At 39.0% G+C, this 15,788-nt stretch overlaps 1 protein-coding gene and 1 long non-coding RNA gene across 2 annotated transcripts in view; both read right to left on the minus strand.

Annotated features, from left to right (window-relative positions):
- Window positions 1-15,788, minus strand: part of LOC127872758 (uncharacterized) — a 72,508-nt gene that overhangs the window by 30,465 nt on the left and 26,255 nt on the right. Inside the window, 3 exon segments of the mRNA XM_052416137.1 lie at window positions 6,531-6,707; window positions 9,249-9,536; window positions 14,750-14,941. Of these exon segments, the coding sequence (XP_052272097.1) occupies window positions 6,531-6,707; window positions 9,249-9,536; window positions 14,750-14,941 (657 nt within the window).
- Window positions 8,718-9,137, minus strand: LOC127872784 (uncharacterized). Its single transcript, XR_008045783.1, has 3 exons — window positions 8,889-9,137; window positions 8,809-8,828; window positions 8,718-8,768 (listed from the first exon to the last, which is right to left on the minus strand). It is a non-coding gene; the product is annotated as an uncharacterized LOC127872784 (long non-coding RNA).

Below are 15,788 nucleotides of genomic sequence, written 5' to 3' on the forward strand. Positions count from 1 at the left end.
CAATAATCATTTTGGGTAAACTTTGTACGGACAGACCTACGGACGGAAGGAAAGACCAATATGTATATGCCCCCTACATCTACAGATGCGAACTAAGGAAATAATTGTCTGACCATAACCCACACAAATCTGTGACAGAAACTTACGTATTTGTAAATTTCAATTCACCTTTTAATAATAAATATGACAAAATTGCTGATGCTATGTAAGGAAAAGTAAGGTATATTGAGTTACAAAGACATTACAACCAATAATGCTTGTCACCACATATTCATAATAAATGTTTATAATAGCTGTATCATGGAAAACCCGTCTTCATTCACGGTTGTACAGTGTCATCCTGGATCTGCCTGTGCAATCAGCAAAATCAAATAAAAGATGGCAATTTTCATCTACATGGATTTATGGTTAAAAGGACTGTTCTCTCAAATAGGAAATACATGTACCTCACATTCTGTCCCATATTAGTACAAGAGGACTTAACATGTCTTATTATATAATTATGTGGTATCTTCCGCCTATACTTAAAACAAATTTTTAAAGTAAAATTTATTTTAATTATTAAATACTTACCTGTTATCTCTAGCTAATCCCTTTCCAGGGAGTTAATTATCCGGAAAACTTTAAGCGCTGGGAATCATCCACCACTAATAAAGAAAACCAAGTCAGGTTAAACATAGTACAATGTAACCTAACCGGAAAACAAGAACAACAACTCATCTTTCCTTTACAAAAACATAAAATGTCTATGAGTGGAGTGGGAGGTGGGACTTACCGATAACAGGTAAGTATTTAATAACTTAAATGAATTTTACTTTAAAAATTTGTTTTAATATCATAAATAATTACCTGTTATCTCTAGCTGATTTTGCAGCTGCGGCGGGAAGGTTCGCATATTTTTTCCCATCACAGCAGAACCCATATTTAGGGTTTTCAGCCAGAGATAGTAGATCATGTCCTCAGATTATCTTCGTTTGTACCATATTGTACGTACTTAATTCTCGGATGGCCTAGAGTACTTACGCCATAGGAGAAATTACAGTTTGAGCCACAACAAGAGGACCCAACATATACAAATTGTCTTGTTGGCACTTAAGAGAACGAAGATAAAAAGAGGAGAAGGTGGTAGGATTCCTCCAGAAAGCAGCTTGAAGCACTTCAGACAGTGGGGTATAATTAATATAAGCCCACGGAGCCGAAAGAGCTCTTAATTCATGCGGTCTTATCTTAAACTGGAATAAATCACTGGATGAAAGAGAAGAATAAGCTTTCTTAATTGTCAAGGATATCCAACAGGAAATAAAAGCCGCAGACACATCGCTCCCCCCCCCCCCCTTTAATGGAATGAAAAGTCTTTTACAAGAACCTCGACCAAACTTTACTCTCTTAAGGTAGAACTTCAAAGCCCTTACCGGGCAAAGGAGTCTATCATCATCTTCATGTCCACAAGTTCTAGAAAGACTTGGAACTTTGAAGGGTTTGGAATCCATAGAGGGAAGTTGATTTTTAACAAGAAATCCTGGCTGACATAATAATGTAACAGATCCATCGACAGCATCAAAACGAAGATGGTTATCTTCTATAGAAAGAGCATGAATTTCACTTCTCCGTTTGGATGAAGCCATAGTAAGAAGAAAAACGGTCTTCCAGGTTAGGAACTGTAAAGAAGCCTGATCAAGAGGTTCATAGGGAGCCTTTGTAAGCGAACCAAGTACACAAGCTAAATCCCATTTAGGAGCCAGTGTTCCAGATACAGGACGTTTAAGTTCCATAGCTCTAATCAGTTCCGAAATCGCTGGATCAGCACAGATTTGTGATGACTTAGTAAAAGCCAATGTATGCGAAATCATAGATCTGTATCCTTTGATAGAGCTAAGAGAAAGTTTCTTATCATCAAAAAGATAGATGAGAAAATCCGCTATCCGTCTAGCAGAGGGATTGAGGAGATCAATTTTCCCTCGAATACACCAATTAGAGAAGAGTTTCCAGCGAGCATCATAGACTGCTCTGGTGGACTTTCTCCTTGCAGAAGCAACGAGGGTTGAAGCCCTGACAGAAAAACGTTTCTTCTGCAGAGATTGCCTGATAACAGCCAGACGTGTAAGTGGAACATTACTGGATCCGCATGTAGTCTGCCGCTTTGAGATAGAAGATCTGACCTGTGAGGAAGTTTCCTGGGATAATCGTACAGGAGACTGAGAAGATCGTTGAACCAAGATCTCCTGGGCAACCAAGGGGCAATCAGGAGTATCCGGCATGAGCTCACCCTGATTTTCGCCAATATTTGGGGAATTAGAATGGGTGGGGGATAGGTGTAAGCTGCCAGTTGGTCCCAAGCGAACAAAAGCGCGTCTATTGCCCATGCTGCTGGATCGTAAACTGGCCTCACATACAGAGGTAGTCTGTAGTTGTGTCTGGTCGCAAATAGATCGACCAGGTGATAACCGAACTTGAAAAAGATCTGGTTGGTCACTTCTTGATGAAGTGTCCATTCCGATGGAAGTATCTGGTGTTTGCGAGACAACCCATCCGCCAGGGCGTTGAGGCGACCTGGCATGTATTTGGTCAGAATAAAAATGTTGAGTGTTTTGCAAAAAACAAGTAATTCCCCCCTGTGCCTGGATGTAAGCCACCACCGATGAGTTGTCTGTTGACACCATCACACAAGAGTCTCTAAGATGTGATTGGAAATGAGATACAACTAGAAATACTGCTCGCATTTCTAGATTGTTGATATGAAGGTGAGATTCCTGATGAGACCACAACCCTGAAACTATAAGACTGAGAGGTTCCAGGTGAGCACCCCATCCTTCCTTCCTCGCATCCGTGATTAGATGTAATGACGGTTGCTGAGGAAGAAGTGGTACTCCTGCTCAGAGAGTCTCCTCGTCTAGCCACCACTTAAGATGAAACACTAGGGAAGGATGGATTGGAATCTGTTTTAACAGATTGCTGGGAGACCATTTCCAACAAGCTGAGAGATAATGCTGAAGAGGACGTAGGAATAGATGTCCCAACTGCACAAAGTCTGCTACTGGGCTCAGGATACCGTTGAGAGATAGGAATTCTTGAGCTGTTATATGAGATTGGGACAAAACCCAGTTGACGCATCTTGGAACTAAGCATCTTCCAGATCCAAAGACACCCCTGAGTGCAGGGGTTTGATGGAGTTCCGTATGAAGGAAGGAGTCTCCATTTTGAAAGTTGGTTTGAGAAGGTACATGTTTAACACTTTTAAATCTATTACTGGTCTCCAGGAACCATTTTTCTTTTGAACAAGAAAAATACGACTGTAGAATCCTGGAGAATAAGGATCTTGAATCCTTTCTACCGTCTGTTTTTTCCAAAGCCCGAGAATGGACTGTGGAATATGTGGATGCTGAGATACCAGTTCTATCGGAACGCGAGAAAGTGAAGGCCTTTTTTCGAATTGAAAAGTCAGGCCTTTTGTAACCAGAGAATGAACCCATGCGTCTGAAGTAATTTGAAGCCATCAGTTTGAAAAGTGGAAAAGTCTGGCCCCGACTGGTATTTCCGGCATCGGAGGTTGTGGAGGTAGAAAGGGTAGGGGCCTAGGGCTGATAAGGAGGCGGTACGCCCTTGCCAGCAGAAGGTTTGAAATTCCTCTGATTCGGCTTGGGTTTGTTCTTTTTCCCAGAATCTACCAGAAAAATTCTTAGAAAAAGAAGGTCTGTTATAGGAAGAAGGCCTGTTAGAACCCGATTGTGGATTAACAGCAGGTCTTTTAGAGAAAAGATTGTTTCTCTTAGCCTTCTTGGGTGCTGGAACTGCTGGTGGCCTAGAAGAGGGCTGCTTAAAGGCTCGTTGGCATTGTCCAGAATTGTTTCTAGCTAAAGAAGCATGAAGTTGGTCATCCTTGTCAGCTGTGATTGCTTCTTGTATACTTCCACCAAAAAGGAAACCTGATGTGAGAGGAGCCGTTCTGAGCGAGTTCATACCTGGTTCTAAGAGAAAATCTTTAGGTAAAGATGAAAGGATAAGATCTCTACGAATCCTTAACATCTCAGACATTGAAGAAGCAGCATTATGTGAAAGGGATAATGCTGTTCGTGATAGGTGGATCAATAAATCCTTCCGGAACAGAATCAGACCAATCACAAACCAAGTGTAACAAGGTTGCTAGCATTAAGTCTTCCTGGTTGGATAGACCTAACGATCTTTGCTCTCTACTATCCCAATGTTCTATCATGGAAAAAGGGACAGACACTGAAGTAGATGAACTAGGCATCGTAAGCAACAGCTTATTGATGTCTGGATCCTGCGATGGTAATTAAGAACAATCTAAACAGTCGGATCGGGTACTGGTGGTTTGTAGTTACTCCGCAAAATCCTTAGGTACTTTCCACATATCTCCTTGTTTAGGAATTGTTTTATTCACTGATTCCAACGATTGAAAAACAGATAAGACAATAGTACCAATCGGAAGGCGTGTATCCAAGCGGGAAAGGCCTTAGTAACCATGGTGGGATCAAACGTACGAACGAGTTGTTCAGTGATCGAGATCGTTGAATTAGAAGAAGTCTCCAATGGTCGTGGACACAACTCTTCACCCAGAGTCTGGAATATCAGCTCGTAAATTTAATTACTGGAAGCCAAAAATTTATCCGTATCAATGTCCGCATCCGATTCAGCTTCACTCTCTACAGGAACAGAGGTGTGTAGAGAAACAGCAGGAACAGGAATGAAACTATCTTGTGCCAGATTGTCTGGTAAAGATGAATGATCATCCACGACGTCAGCAATTTGATAATGCTTATCAGCATTGACCGGTACAAAATGACCAAACGCATTCTGTACCCATAGAACATTAGGATTCGAATGGGTAGCATTAGGGAGTACACGACTAGATACGGTCGAAGACACCCGTGGTGCTGATAATGTAGCAGTAGTTTTTAGCTGCGCTCCTGAAGTTCCAACATGTGTGGCTGTTAACATGGGAGCCGACACATGTGGTGAGGAAACATGTGATTCCATAAAGGAATAAGACGGTGATCGACTATCCGAATGGTAGGTGCGATGTCTACGTGAGGTTTGTCGACGTGCTCGTTTTCTGCGATGTCGCGATCTGGATCAGCTGCAATGTCGAGATGTAGATCGGCTGCGATGAGATCGGGATCTTCTGGAATAGCGTCTCCGTGAACGACGACGTGATCGCTTATGCGCGTAGCGGTGATGAGAATCACTCGACGAAGATGAGCGTGTCCGATATCTACTCCTTGATGAAAAAGATTCATTCGTGGATGACGAGTTGGAGGAAGAGTAATCCGATTATGAAGATCGATGCCTTCTTCTGACTGTTGACCGGTGACCGGACCGGACTGGACCGGTGAAGGTGACCGGACCGGTCACCGTTATCGGACCAGTGACCGGACCGGTGACCGGCCGGTCATATCATGACCGGACCGGACCTGTGACCGGCCAGTCATATCATGACCGGACCAAACCGGTGACCGTCCGGTCATATCATGACCGGACCGGTGACTGGCTGGTCATATCATGACCGGTTACGTCACCCGCCAAAGACCGTAGAATGGCGGCTGCCATTTGGTCATACATTGATCAATCTGTAGGTCCACGATCAATGTCGCCGGTATGTATGGTGGGAGTCATACGGTCAGATGATGACCCACAGACAACACCACAGTTGTGCCCAGTATCCGGTGACTGAAATGTCAGCTGGTCATCCGTGACCAGTGAAGTCACCAGATCATCAATGTCCGTTAGAGGTTCGTGGCGTTTTCGGCTGATCGACGTCCGACGGCGACCAGATTTTGTCCATATGTCGTAAGACCATAATTCACACATCGCACATTTTTTTAAGTAAAGTACAACCGGTACATGTCAGGCAAGATTCGTGAGAATCCCACCTTGCCTTGATGTGACCTCACGAACCTCTCTTTTATAAGTTCATTTCTGAAAACAAAAGAAACAGAAAGAGCATACAACAGACAAAGACAATTGTTAAATTTAAACCACAATGTAAATAAACAAACGCTGTACAATTGCCCTCAATTATTTATTGAGGAAAAAGGCACGAAGTCCTCGTGGATTACCTATAGAAGGAAATGGAACAAAAACCTCCTGGTGCACGTGCTAATGTACATGAGCACTATAAACAAAGATACCCAGCAAAAGCAGAATTATAACAAAAAACTGCAATAAAAAGTATAAAAAAGTAAACCGAATAATATACAGAAAAGATAAATTAAATTTATCCCTCAAACTCCGACAATAAACACGATTAAAAGACGAAAAAGTCCTGAGCCAAAATAGGCATGCACTCATGGTTATCCGGAAAGGAAAGATGAGTTGTTGTTCTTGTTTTCCGGTTAGGTTACATTGTACTATGTTTAACCTGACTTGGTTTTCTTTATTAGAGGTGGATGATTCTCAGCGCTTAAAGTTTTCAGGATAATTAACTCCCTGGAAGAGATTAGCTAGAGATAACAGGCAATTATTTATGATATTAAAATGATGGCATCTTCAGCCTTCTCTCATGATTATGGTACCTTAAGCATTTCTAACTGCCCTAGTTCCAGGCCCCCGTGTGCACCAACCAACTGCAGAAGCTGCAAGTGGTTCAGCTGGGTACCACCTTGGAGAGAATTAGACTGGTTGTCTTGCATCATAGAGGCTGTAGACTGTGCAGCAAGTTGTAGTTGCTGTTGCTTTTGGATTTCTTCAAACTATTTGCATAATGGAGTATAGAACATTAATTTTACATATGAAATGACGAATTTCATTATCACATAATTAAATTATATCAGTATCATCTATTATTTGTATTAATGTTTGCAACCCCTTGTTTATAAGAACATGTTCTTAAATTGTTAATATAAAGTGTAAACAGACAACTTGTAACCCAGTGATCAGGGGGTAGACTTGAAGTCGGCCGAAGATGTACCATCAATTTAAGACTACATACCCTTACCCAATGTAATCAAGTTGTGTTACAATAAGCTCTTGAACCTCATAAAATGTCAGTTAAATTTATTTTCAAAATGTGGACCAACAAGAATAGAACGGCAATTATGTACAGAACTCAAAAACGTCATTTTGCTAAACAATGAACAAGTCCCTTTAATCACACCATTGAAAAGCAATATTATTTGTATTAAGTTTAGAGATCACTTATAGATCTTAATCATATTAAATTTTTTCATTGTAGTTGAATAATTGAATTCTCTGAAGACTTTCTGCAGATCTCCAAACAAAAGAGGTAACTGCTAGTCTCTACCTGTAACTTCTAGTCTCTACCTGTAACTGCTTTCTCTACCTGTAAATGCTAGTCTCTACCTGTAATTGCTAGTCTAACTGTAATTGCTAGTCTCTACCTGTAAGTGCTAGTCTCTACCTGTAACTGCTTGTCTCTATACCTGTAACTGCTAGTCTCTACCTGTAACTGCTAGTATCTACCTCCTGTAACTGCTAGTCTCTACCTATAACTGCTAGTCTCTACCTGTAATTGCTAGTCAACCTGTTATTTCTAGTCTCTACCTATAATTGCTAGTCTCCAACTGTAAGTGCTTGTCTCTACCTGTAACTGCTGGCCTCTATGCCTGTAACTGCTAGTCTCTACATGTAACTGCTAGTCTCTACCTGTAACTGCTAGTCTCTATACCTGTAACTGCTAGTCTCTACGTGTAACTGCTAGTCTCTACCTGTAATTGCTAGTCCACATGTAATTGCTAGTCCCTATCTGTTACTGCTAGTCTCTACCTGTAACTTCTAGTCTCCACCTGTAACTGCTTGTCTCTACCTGTAATTGCTAGTCTACCTGTAATTGCTAGTCTCTACCTGTAACTGCTTGTCTCTACCTGTAACTGCTAGTCTCTACCTGTAATTGCTAGTCTACCTGTAATTGCTCCTGTAATTGCTAGTCTCTACCTGTAACAGCTAGTCTCTACCTGTAACTGCTAGTCTCTGCCTGTAACTGCTAGTCTCTACCTGTAACTGCTAGTCTCTACCTGTAACTGCTTGTCTCTACCTGTAACTGCTAGTATCTATCTGTAACTGCTAGTCTCTACCTGTAACTGCTAGTCTCTACCTGTAACTGCTAGTCACTACCTATAACTGCCAGTCTCTACCTGTAACTGCTAGTCTCTTCCTGTAACTGCTAGTCTCTACCTGTAACTGCTAGTCTCTATCTGTGACTGCTCGTCTCTACCTGTAACTACTAGTATCTATCTGTAACTGCTAGTCTCTATCTGTAACTGCTAGTCTCTACCTGTAACTACTAGTATCTATCTGTAACTGCTAGTCTCTACCTGTAACTGCTAGTCTCTACCTGTAACTGCTAGTCTCTATCTGTAACTGCTAGTCTCTATCTGTAACTGTTAGTCTCTACATGTAACTGCTAGTCTCTACCTGTAACTGCTAGTCTCTACCTGTAACTGCTAGTCTCTAACTGTACCTGCTAGCCCCTACCTGTAACTGCTAGTCTCTACCTGTAACTCCTAGTCTCTACCTGTAACTGCTAGTCCCTACCTGTAACTGCTAGTCTCTACCTGTAACTGCTAGTCTCTACCTGTAACTGCTAGTCTCTACCTGTAACTACTAGTTTCTACCTGTAACTGCTAGTCTCTACCTGTAACTGCTAGTCTCTACCTGTAATTGCTAGTCCCAACCTGTAACTGCTAGTCTCTACCTGTAACTCCTAGTCTCTACCTGTAACTGCTAGTCCCTACCTGTAACTGCTAGTCTCTACCTGTAACTGCTAGTCTCTACCTGTAACTGCTAGCCTCTACCTGTAACTACTAGTTTCTACCTGTAACTGCTAGTCTCTACCTGTAACTGCTAGTCTCTACCTGTAATTGCTAGTCCCAACCTGTAACTGCTAGTCTCTATTTGTATCTGCTAGTCTGTACCTGTAATTGCTAGTCTCTACCTGTAACTGCTAGTCTCTACCTGTAACTGCTAGTCTCAACCTGTAACTGCTAGCCTCTACCTGTTACTGCTAGTCTCTACCTGTAACTGCTAGTCTCTACCTGTAACTGCTAGTCTCTACCTGTAACTGCTAGTCTCAACCTGTAACTGCTAGTCTCTACCTGTAACTGCTAGTCCGTACCTGTAACTGCTAGTCTCAACCTGTAACTGCTAGTCTCTACTTGTAACGGCTAGTCTCAACCTGTAACTTCTAGTCTCTACCTGTAACTGCTAGTCTCTACCTGTAACTGCTAGTCTCTACCTGTAACTGCTAGTCTCAACCTGTAACTGCTAGTCTCTACCTGTATATGCTGCTGCTTCAACTGTTCTTGTTCTATAAGCTTCTGATTCAGATGTTCCTGGACAGTTTGTGAAGAATTTTTCAAAGGCTTAATGCCTGTGACATGCAATGGAGTGCTGGTCTGTATATGTGACTGGCTACTATACGATTGTAGCTGTTGCTGAAACAGTTGTTGCTGTTGCTGCTGCTGCTGTTGTTGCTCATGTAACTGCAACTGCTGATGCAGCTCTTGTTGAATTTGCTGATGAAGTTGCTGTTCCTGTTTCTCCTTCCAATGCCGAGCATGCAACTGTGAAATATCAAATGACATGTCAGCATGCTGTGATTGCACTGTATTTAATGAGGGTTTTTAATTACACAGTCAATTCATATCTATGATTTAGAAAAACAAATGAATAATAAAAATTACTATTATCACAAATTTAAATTAAAATTGCAAAATTCATTCCTTGCAAATTTTACAATTGCTCAATACACAGAAAATAATATCAGATTTAATTTATCAATTGCTCATCAAAGAAAAATAAGTATATTACATATTATTATACTCCATTACAATAATTATTGCATAGCCTGAATACATTACTACATATTGCACATTTCATTGTAATGACTTAACATAAAGTAACACATATGATATTGAATCAAATTTAACACATTGTTTGAAAAAAAACTAGCGCAGAAGCTATGCAAAGAAAATTATGACTAGCTGCGTAAAAATTATCAAAAGCAAATACTTCTTTACAACATTTTAAAAATATTAAATTATTTAACTGCAAAACACTGGTATTATTTGGATTTATTATGTCTGCTTTACAATAAACATCAAAGCAAAAGCAAAGAAACAGCAAATGTTGACAAGTTAAATTAATCAGGAACTTTTGACTTAAATAACTTACACCAGGGGAGGGGACCCAGAACTTAAAATGAAAATTTAAGAATATCTGCTAAACAAAAAGCTGCAAAAGTGCAGTTTATAAACTTTATAAACAATACCAAATGCAAAGCACTGAAGCATTAATGGGAAGAAACAAATAACATAAGCACTGAAACTGAACATTTAAGCAAACAAGAAGGCCATGGGCCCTTGGGCTCTCACATGAGAAAAGAACTAGACTATTCTGAACAAGTGAAAGCTGATTCATGATCATTACACCAAAAAAGTGACTTTTAGAGTAATAACATGTTGTTTTTTATTTGAAGTAGTAACCTAGTTTTTGAGCATGACCCAGTTTCAATCTCAGCCGAAATTTCATGGGAACCAAGTTTCATGAAGATTGGCCATAAAATGTGCCAAATATAGTCAGCAAGTTTTCACTAAAGCCACATAACGAAAACAGGCAGACCAGAACCATTCTCTAACTCAGCCCAGATATCATTGGAAAAAATGTTCTGACCAAGTTTTATGGAAATAGACTATAAATGTGACTTCTAGAGTGCCAACAAAGATTTGCGATAGCCATATAAGGAAAAATGCCACACCCCCTGGTGGCTATGTTTTTTCAACTGACAAGAACCATTTTCAAACTCAAACAAGATATAATTAGAACTACTGTTCAAAGTTTAATGATGATAAATGTGACTTCTAGAATGTTACAAGGTTTTACTATTGCCATCCAAGGAAAATAGCCGGGCCCCATGAAAGCCACCTTTTTCAACCAACTGGAACCATTTTTAAACTCGCCCAAGTTATCATTAGGACACATGTTCTGACAAGTTTTATGACAATTGGACTAAAAATGTGAATTCTAGAGTGTTAATCAGGTTTTAATATCTATAGCCATATTTGAATAATGCCCCGCCCCCTGGCGGCCATGTTTTACAACAGACCGCAATTATTTTTTAACTCATCCAAGATACCATTAGAACTAATGTTCTGACTAAGTATCATGAAGATCGGACAATAAATGTGACTTTAAGAGTGTTAACAAGGTTTTAATTTAGCCATATAAGGAAACTGCTACTCTCCCTGGCGGCCCAGCCAAACCATTTTCTAACTCACCAATTGGAACATATGTTTCATGAAGATTGATTAATAAATGTGGCCTCTAGAGTGTTAACAAGGTAAATGTTGACGACGAACCACCTTCAAAAGGCAATCAAAACAAGAGCTGTCAGAGGACAGCATGCTCGACTATTCGAGTGCTTGACAGTATAACGTAAGCCATCATGGGGTAATTGTTCAAATTATTCAATAAGGTCAAGGTAATAGTTCAGGTATATTTTCCACAAACTATTGAACATTTGTAGACATAAAACAAATTAATAAGATTTTATTTCAAGCTTGATAGCAAAAGCTTGGGTGGGAAGTTTGAACTTAACCTAGATATTGTCCAGACAAAAAAAAAAAAAAAAAAAAAAAAAAAATGTGTGTGTATGGAAAGGCCTTGTCCATATACACATGCATACCAAATATGAAGGTTATATCTCAAGGGACATACAAGTTATGAGCATTTTTCGAAACCTAAACGCAGATTTCGAAACCTAAATGTGGACCCTAACTTCAAGGTCAAGGTCCCAGGGGTAAGAATTTTTGTCCGTATGGAAATGCCTTGTCCATATACACATGCATACCAAATATGAAGGTTATATCTCAAGGGGCATAGAAGTTATGAGCATTTTTTGAAACCTAAACGCATATTTCGAAACCTAAACGCGGACCCTGTTCGAGGTCAAGGTGACAGGGGTAAAAAATTGTGTGCGTATGGAAAGGCCTTGTCGATAATTTTATACATATGCATACCAAATATGAAGGTTATATCTCAAGGGACATAGAAGTTATGAGCATTTCTTGAAACCTAAAGGCAAAGTGTGACGGAAAGACAGACAGACGGACAGACAGACAGTCCGATCACTATATGCCACCTTTTCTTCGAAAAGGGGGCATGAAAATAAAAAAAGGAAAAAAAAATTGGGGGGGGGGGGGGGGGGGGGGGGCAGGGATTCTGGGTTGGGGCGTGGGGTATTGTTTGGGTGGAATCTATCGTGGTATTCAGGTAAGTGTTGTTTTGTCAGAGTATTAATAAAATCTGATCATAAAAAAAGATGTGGCAATTTCACTAAAATTTACTCTTGACCTTGAGAGTCAAGGTCATTCAAAGGTCAAGGTCAAATTGAACTTGGCAGGTACAGTACCCTCATGATAGTAAGAAAATATTTGAAGTTTGAAAGCAATAGCTTTGATACTTTAGAAGTCAAGTGGATCTAAACACAAAACTAAACACAAAATTTAACAAAATATTCAGTTACTAAGACAAAAAGGGCCATAATTCTTACAAAATGCTTGATACAGTTGTCTGCTCTTGTTTATAGATTGGGGTCATGTTGGTAAAGAAGTTTGCAAAATATGAAAGCAATATGTCAAGGGCCATTGAAAATATTTTAGGTGGTACGTAAACTTTAACATAGATTTATCAATAATATGCATATTCTTAGTGAAAAAAGGGCCATCATTCTTACAAAATGCTTGATACAGTTGTCTGCTCTTGTTTATAGGTTGGGGTCATGTTGGTAAAGAAGTATGCAAAATATGAAAGCAATATGTCAAAGGACATCAGGGCTTTTTTTCCTGACTTTGTGAAGCAGCCCTGGCCCCTTTCTTTGTGAGAAAATGAGTCGCAAACATGTCAAAATTGTGAAAAATTGAGTCGCGAACTTCTTAAAATTGTGAAAAAACGAGTCACGAACTTCTTAAAATTGTGAAATTCAAAGTTCAATTCATTAGTATAGTTAAAGCGTGTTAAACACTTGAATATTATCAAAATTTCATTTCCTTAAGTAATGCAATAAAGGCATATTTTCCTTCTATGAATACTGTACTTTATACAATAACAACACATATACATATATCTGATTTGCAAAACATTCATGTACCAAATGCAACTAAAATACCTGGTCCCAACACTTCTTTACCACAGGAAAAACATTTATAAACATAGAGCATTTCAAGGGCATATAACTCAGACATGTTCTGGACTTTACAGCTTTAAAACTCGGTTCATTTTACTCTTGAAAATGTCAATAATTCTCTCAATATCTTTAGAGGTAAATTCCTTCTTCATGATATTTTTCATGTTCTGTGAGCCTGACCCTCGCCAGTGCATGATGATCTCCCTGGGAGGTTGTCATTTGATCTGAAACATTAGGTATACATTGAACAGCAGTACTTTTGTAAGAAATGTAAACGAGTTATTTTATTTTTCACATTTTTTTCACAAAGCATAAATAGACTACATACAAAGTTTGAATCATGAATATGCGTCATGAATATACATTTAAATTTAAAAAATATATATGAAGGGACCACATTATTACTTTAACCAAGATTTGCAATCGTAAACAGATACGAATAACAAGTCACGGTCATCAATACTAGAGGACGTTTTGACTAGCTTCCATCAATACATAGCCGCGGCATAGTCTTTCACTTTTATCAAATGACTTCTTATAATGTTATCAATGTGCATGTATCAAAACTTACCCTTCTATAGAAAGCTTTTGTTTCTTCACTGTTATCCCAAATTTCAGTAAATCGGGATTATTTTGCGTTTTTTAAATTTTCTTAGTGTAGTAAAGAGCGTTCCGCATCGCCATTTTTTTTATAGGGACGTTGCCTAGAGCTTTTACTATTTACGCCGGTTTCACCGGTTACACAACACTTTAAAATCAATTAAAACAAGCAGACATTGGTAACGCGAGTCGACAATTTTTCGCGAATTCGGAATTAAAAACGCGATTTTGAAACTCATATTTCTGTTCCGAAATGGCCGTTTTTGACAGTTTTGAGCACGAAAAGTCCGTTTTACACGATTTAAAACGGCCGTTTTTGTAAATATTCACGGACATGTCTGGTTTGTGAATTGGCCGTGTCAAAATTGTGAAATGTCCGTCCACGGCCAATCACAAAGAAGGAAAAAAAGCCCTGGACATTGAAATATTTGAGGTGGTACGCAAACTTTAACATAGATTTATCAATAATATGCATATTCTAACGGAAAAAAAAGGGCCATAATTCTCATAAAATGTTGTCTGCTCTTGTTTATAGGTTGGGGTCATGTTGGTAAAGAAGTATGCAAAATATTAAAGCAATATGTCAAGGGACATAGGAAATATTTGGGGAGGTATGAAAACTTTAACATTTGCACACTCACGCTCAGGCTAACGCCGACGCCGGGGTGAGTAGGATTACTCCACTATATATATTTCATATATAATAGTCGAGCTAAAAAGCTCACCATAAGCACGTTGTTCTCAGGTGAGCTAAAAGGCTTATAAACAGAATATTTAGTTGGGTTTGCGCATGAAGAACCAAGCAATTAAAAGGACCCATAATACCCAATTTGAAGATTTTTCCCTATTTCAAGGTTTTTCTCACTAACTTTCGCAATGGCATGGTAAGGGTTCTTTTCCCAATTGGTCACAAACAATCGCTGGCACTGTACAATACCATACTTGCTGTAAGCAGCTCATGCTGGCTATAATGCTATCAGATAGGGTCATTACTTTCAACTGTTGCTGCAATATTTCCTCTACCTCTTCTGATGGGGGACTCTGCAAGGGTGGTGTTCCCTTTGACAACTTGCCCGCCCCGCCCACTGGAGAGCCCCCAAGTGGGACACCTTGGGGTCGGGAAGGGGTCAAACTGGGCGGGGCCATGTCTGACTTCTTCTTCTTTTCTTCTTTCAAACTGGCTTCCTGTAAATTATATAATAAACTTTATTCTTTAATAAGAAGGATAAATAATATAAGAAGATAAAATAAATTAGAAAACTAAATAAAATAAGATAAAATAAATAACAAAGATCAATAAAATAAGAGTGTTAAAGGCTCATAATGAAAACAAATGCCTTCATCCTTTTTTTCTAAAATGATCTGAGAACAAGTTTTAAAATAACATAATATGCTTTTATTCTGCCCTATAGGAAACTTAGTAGAATTGAGAAATAAGTATATTATCAGGTCTTTACACAAGAAAGTCAGAAAGAATCATAATAGAAAGAAAATCTACTATAGTTTTGAAAACCATGCCCGCTTACGTCAAACCCAGAAGAAAAAAACAGTTCCTGAGTATTTTTACAATATAAAAACAACAGAACTCAAGAAATTCAATCAGGAGACATTGATATAAATTCTCTCATGCCCACTAACCATGGAAACAAAAATTTAAAACAGTCAAACGAAAAATGGAAGTAACTACTCCAAATGAAGTCGGATAAATGAGATGTGTTTCACAGAGAAGTATAGCCTGCAATTGCAAAAATTACACAAACACAAGCCTTTTTGATCGTTTTTAAATCAGCACTTTTTATGGGAATATCCCAATCTGAATTTTAAGTATAAAAAGGAAAAAAATGTACACAATTCTGCTAAATGAATCTTAAGCGTTATGGAACGTGGACAGTGACCTCAAACAATGAACCCAAACACACATGAAGTTTCAGTTGAATACCTTAAGTAGAAACAATGATAGAGATTTTGCACATTTACCCTAATGGTATGAGCTGCGTTCTGAGAAAACTGGGCATAACGCATGTATGTAAAG

The sequence above is a fragment of the Dreissena polymorpha genome, chromosome 3 (genome assembly GCF_020536995.1).
Source record: "Dreissena polymorpha isolate Duluth1 chromosome 3, UMN_Dpol_1.0, whole genome shotgun sequence".
Lineage (NCBI taxonomy): Eukaryota > Metazoa > Mollusca > Bivalvia > Myida > Dreissenidae > Dreissena > Dreissena polymorpha.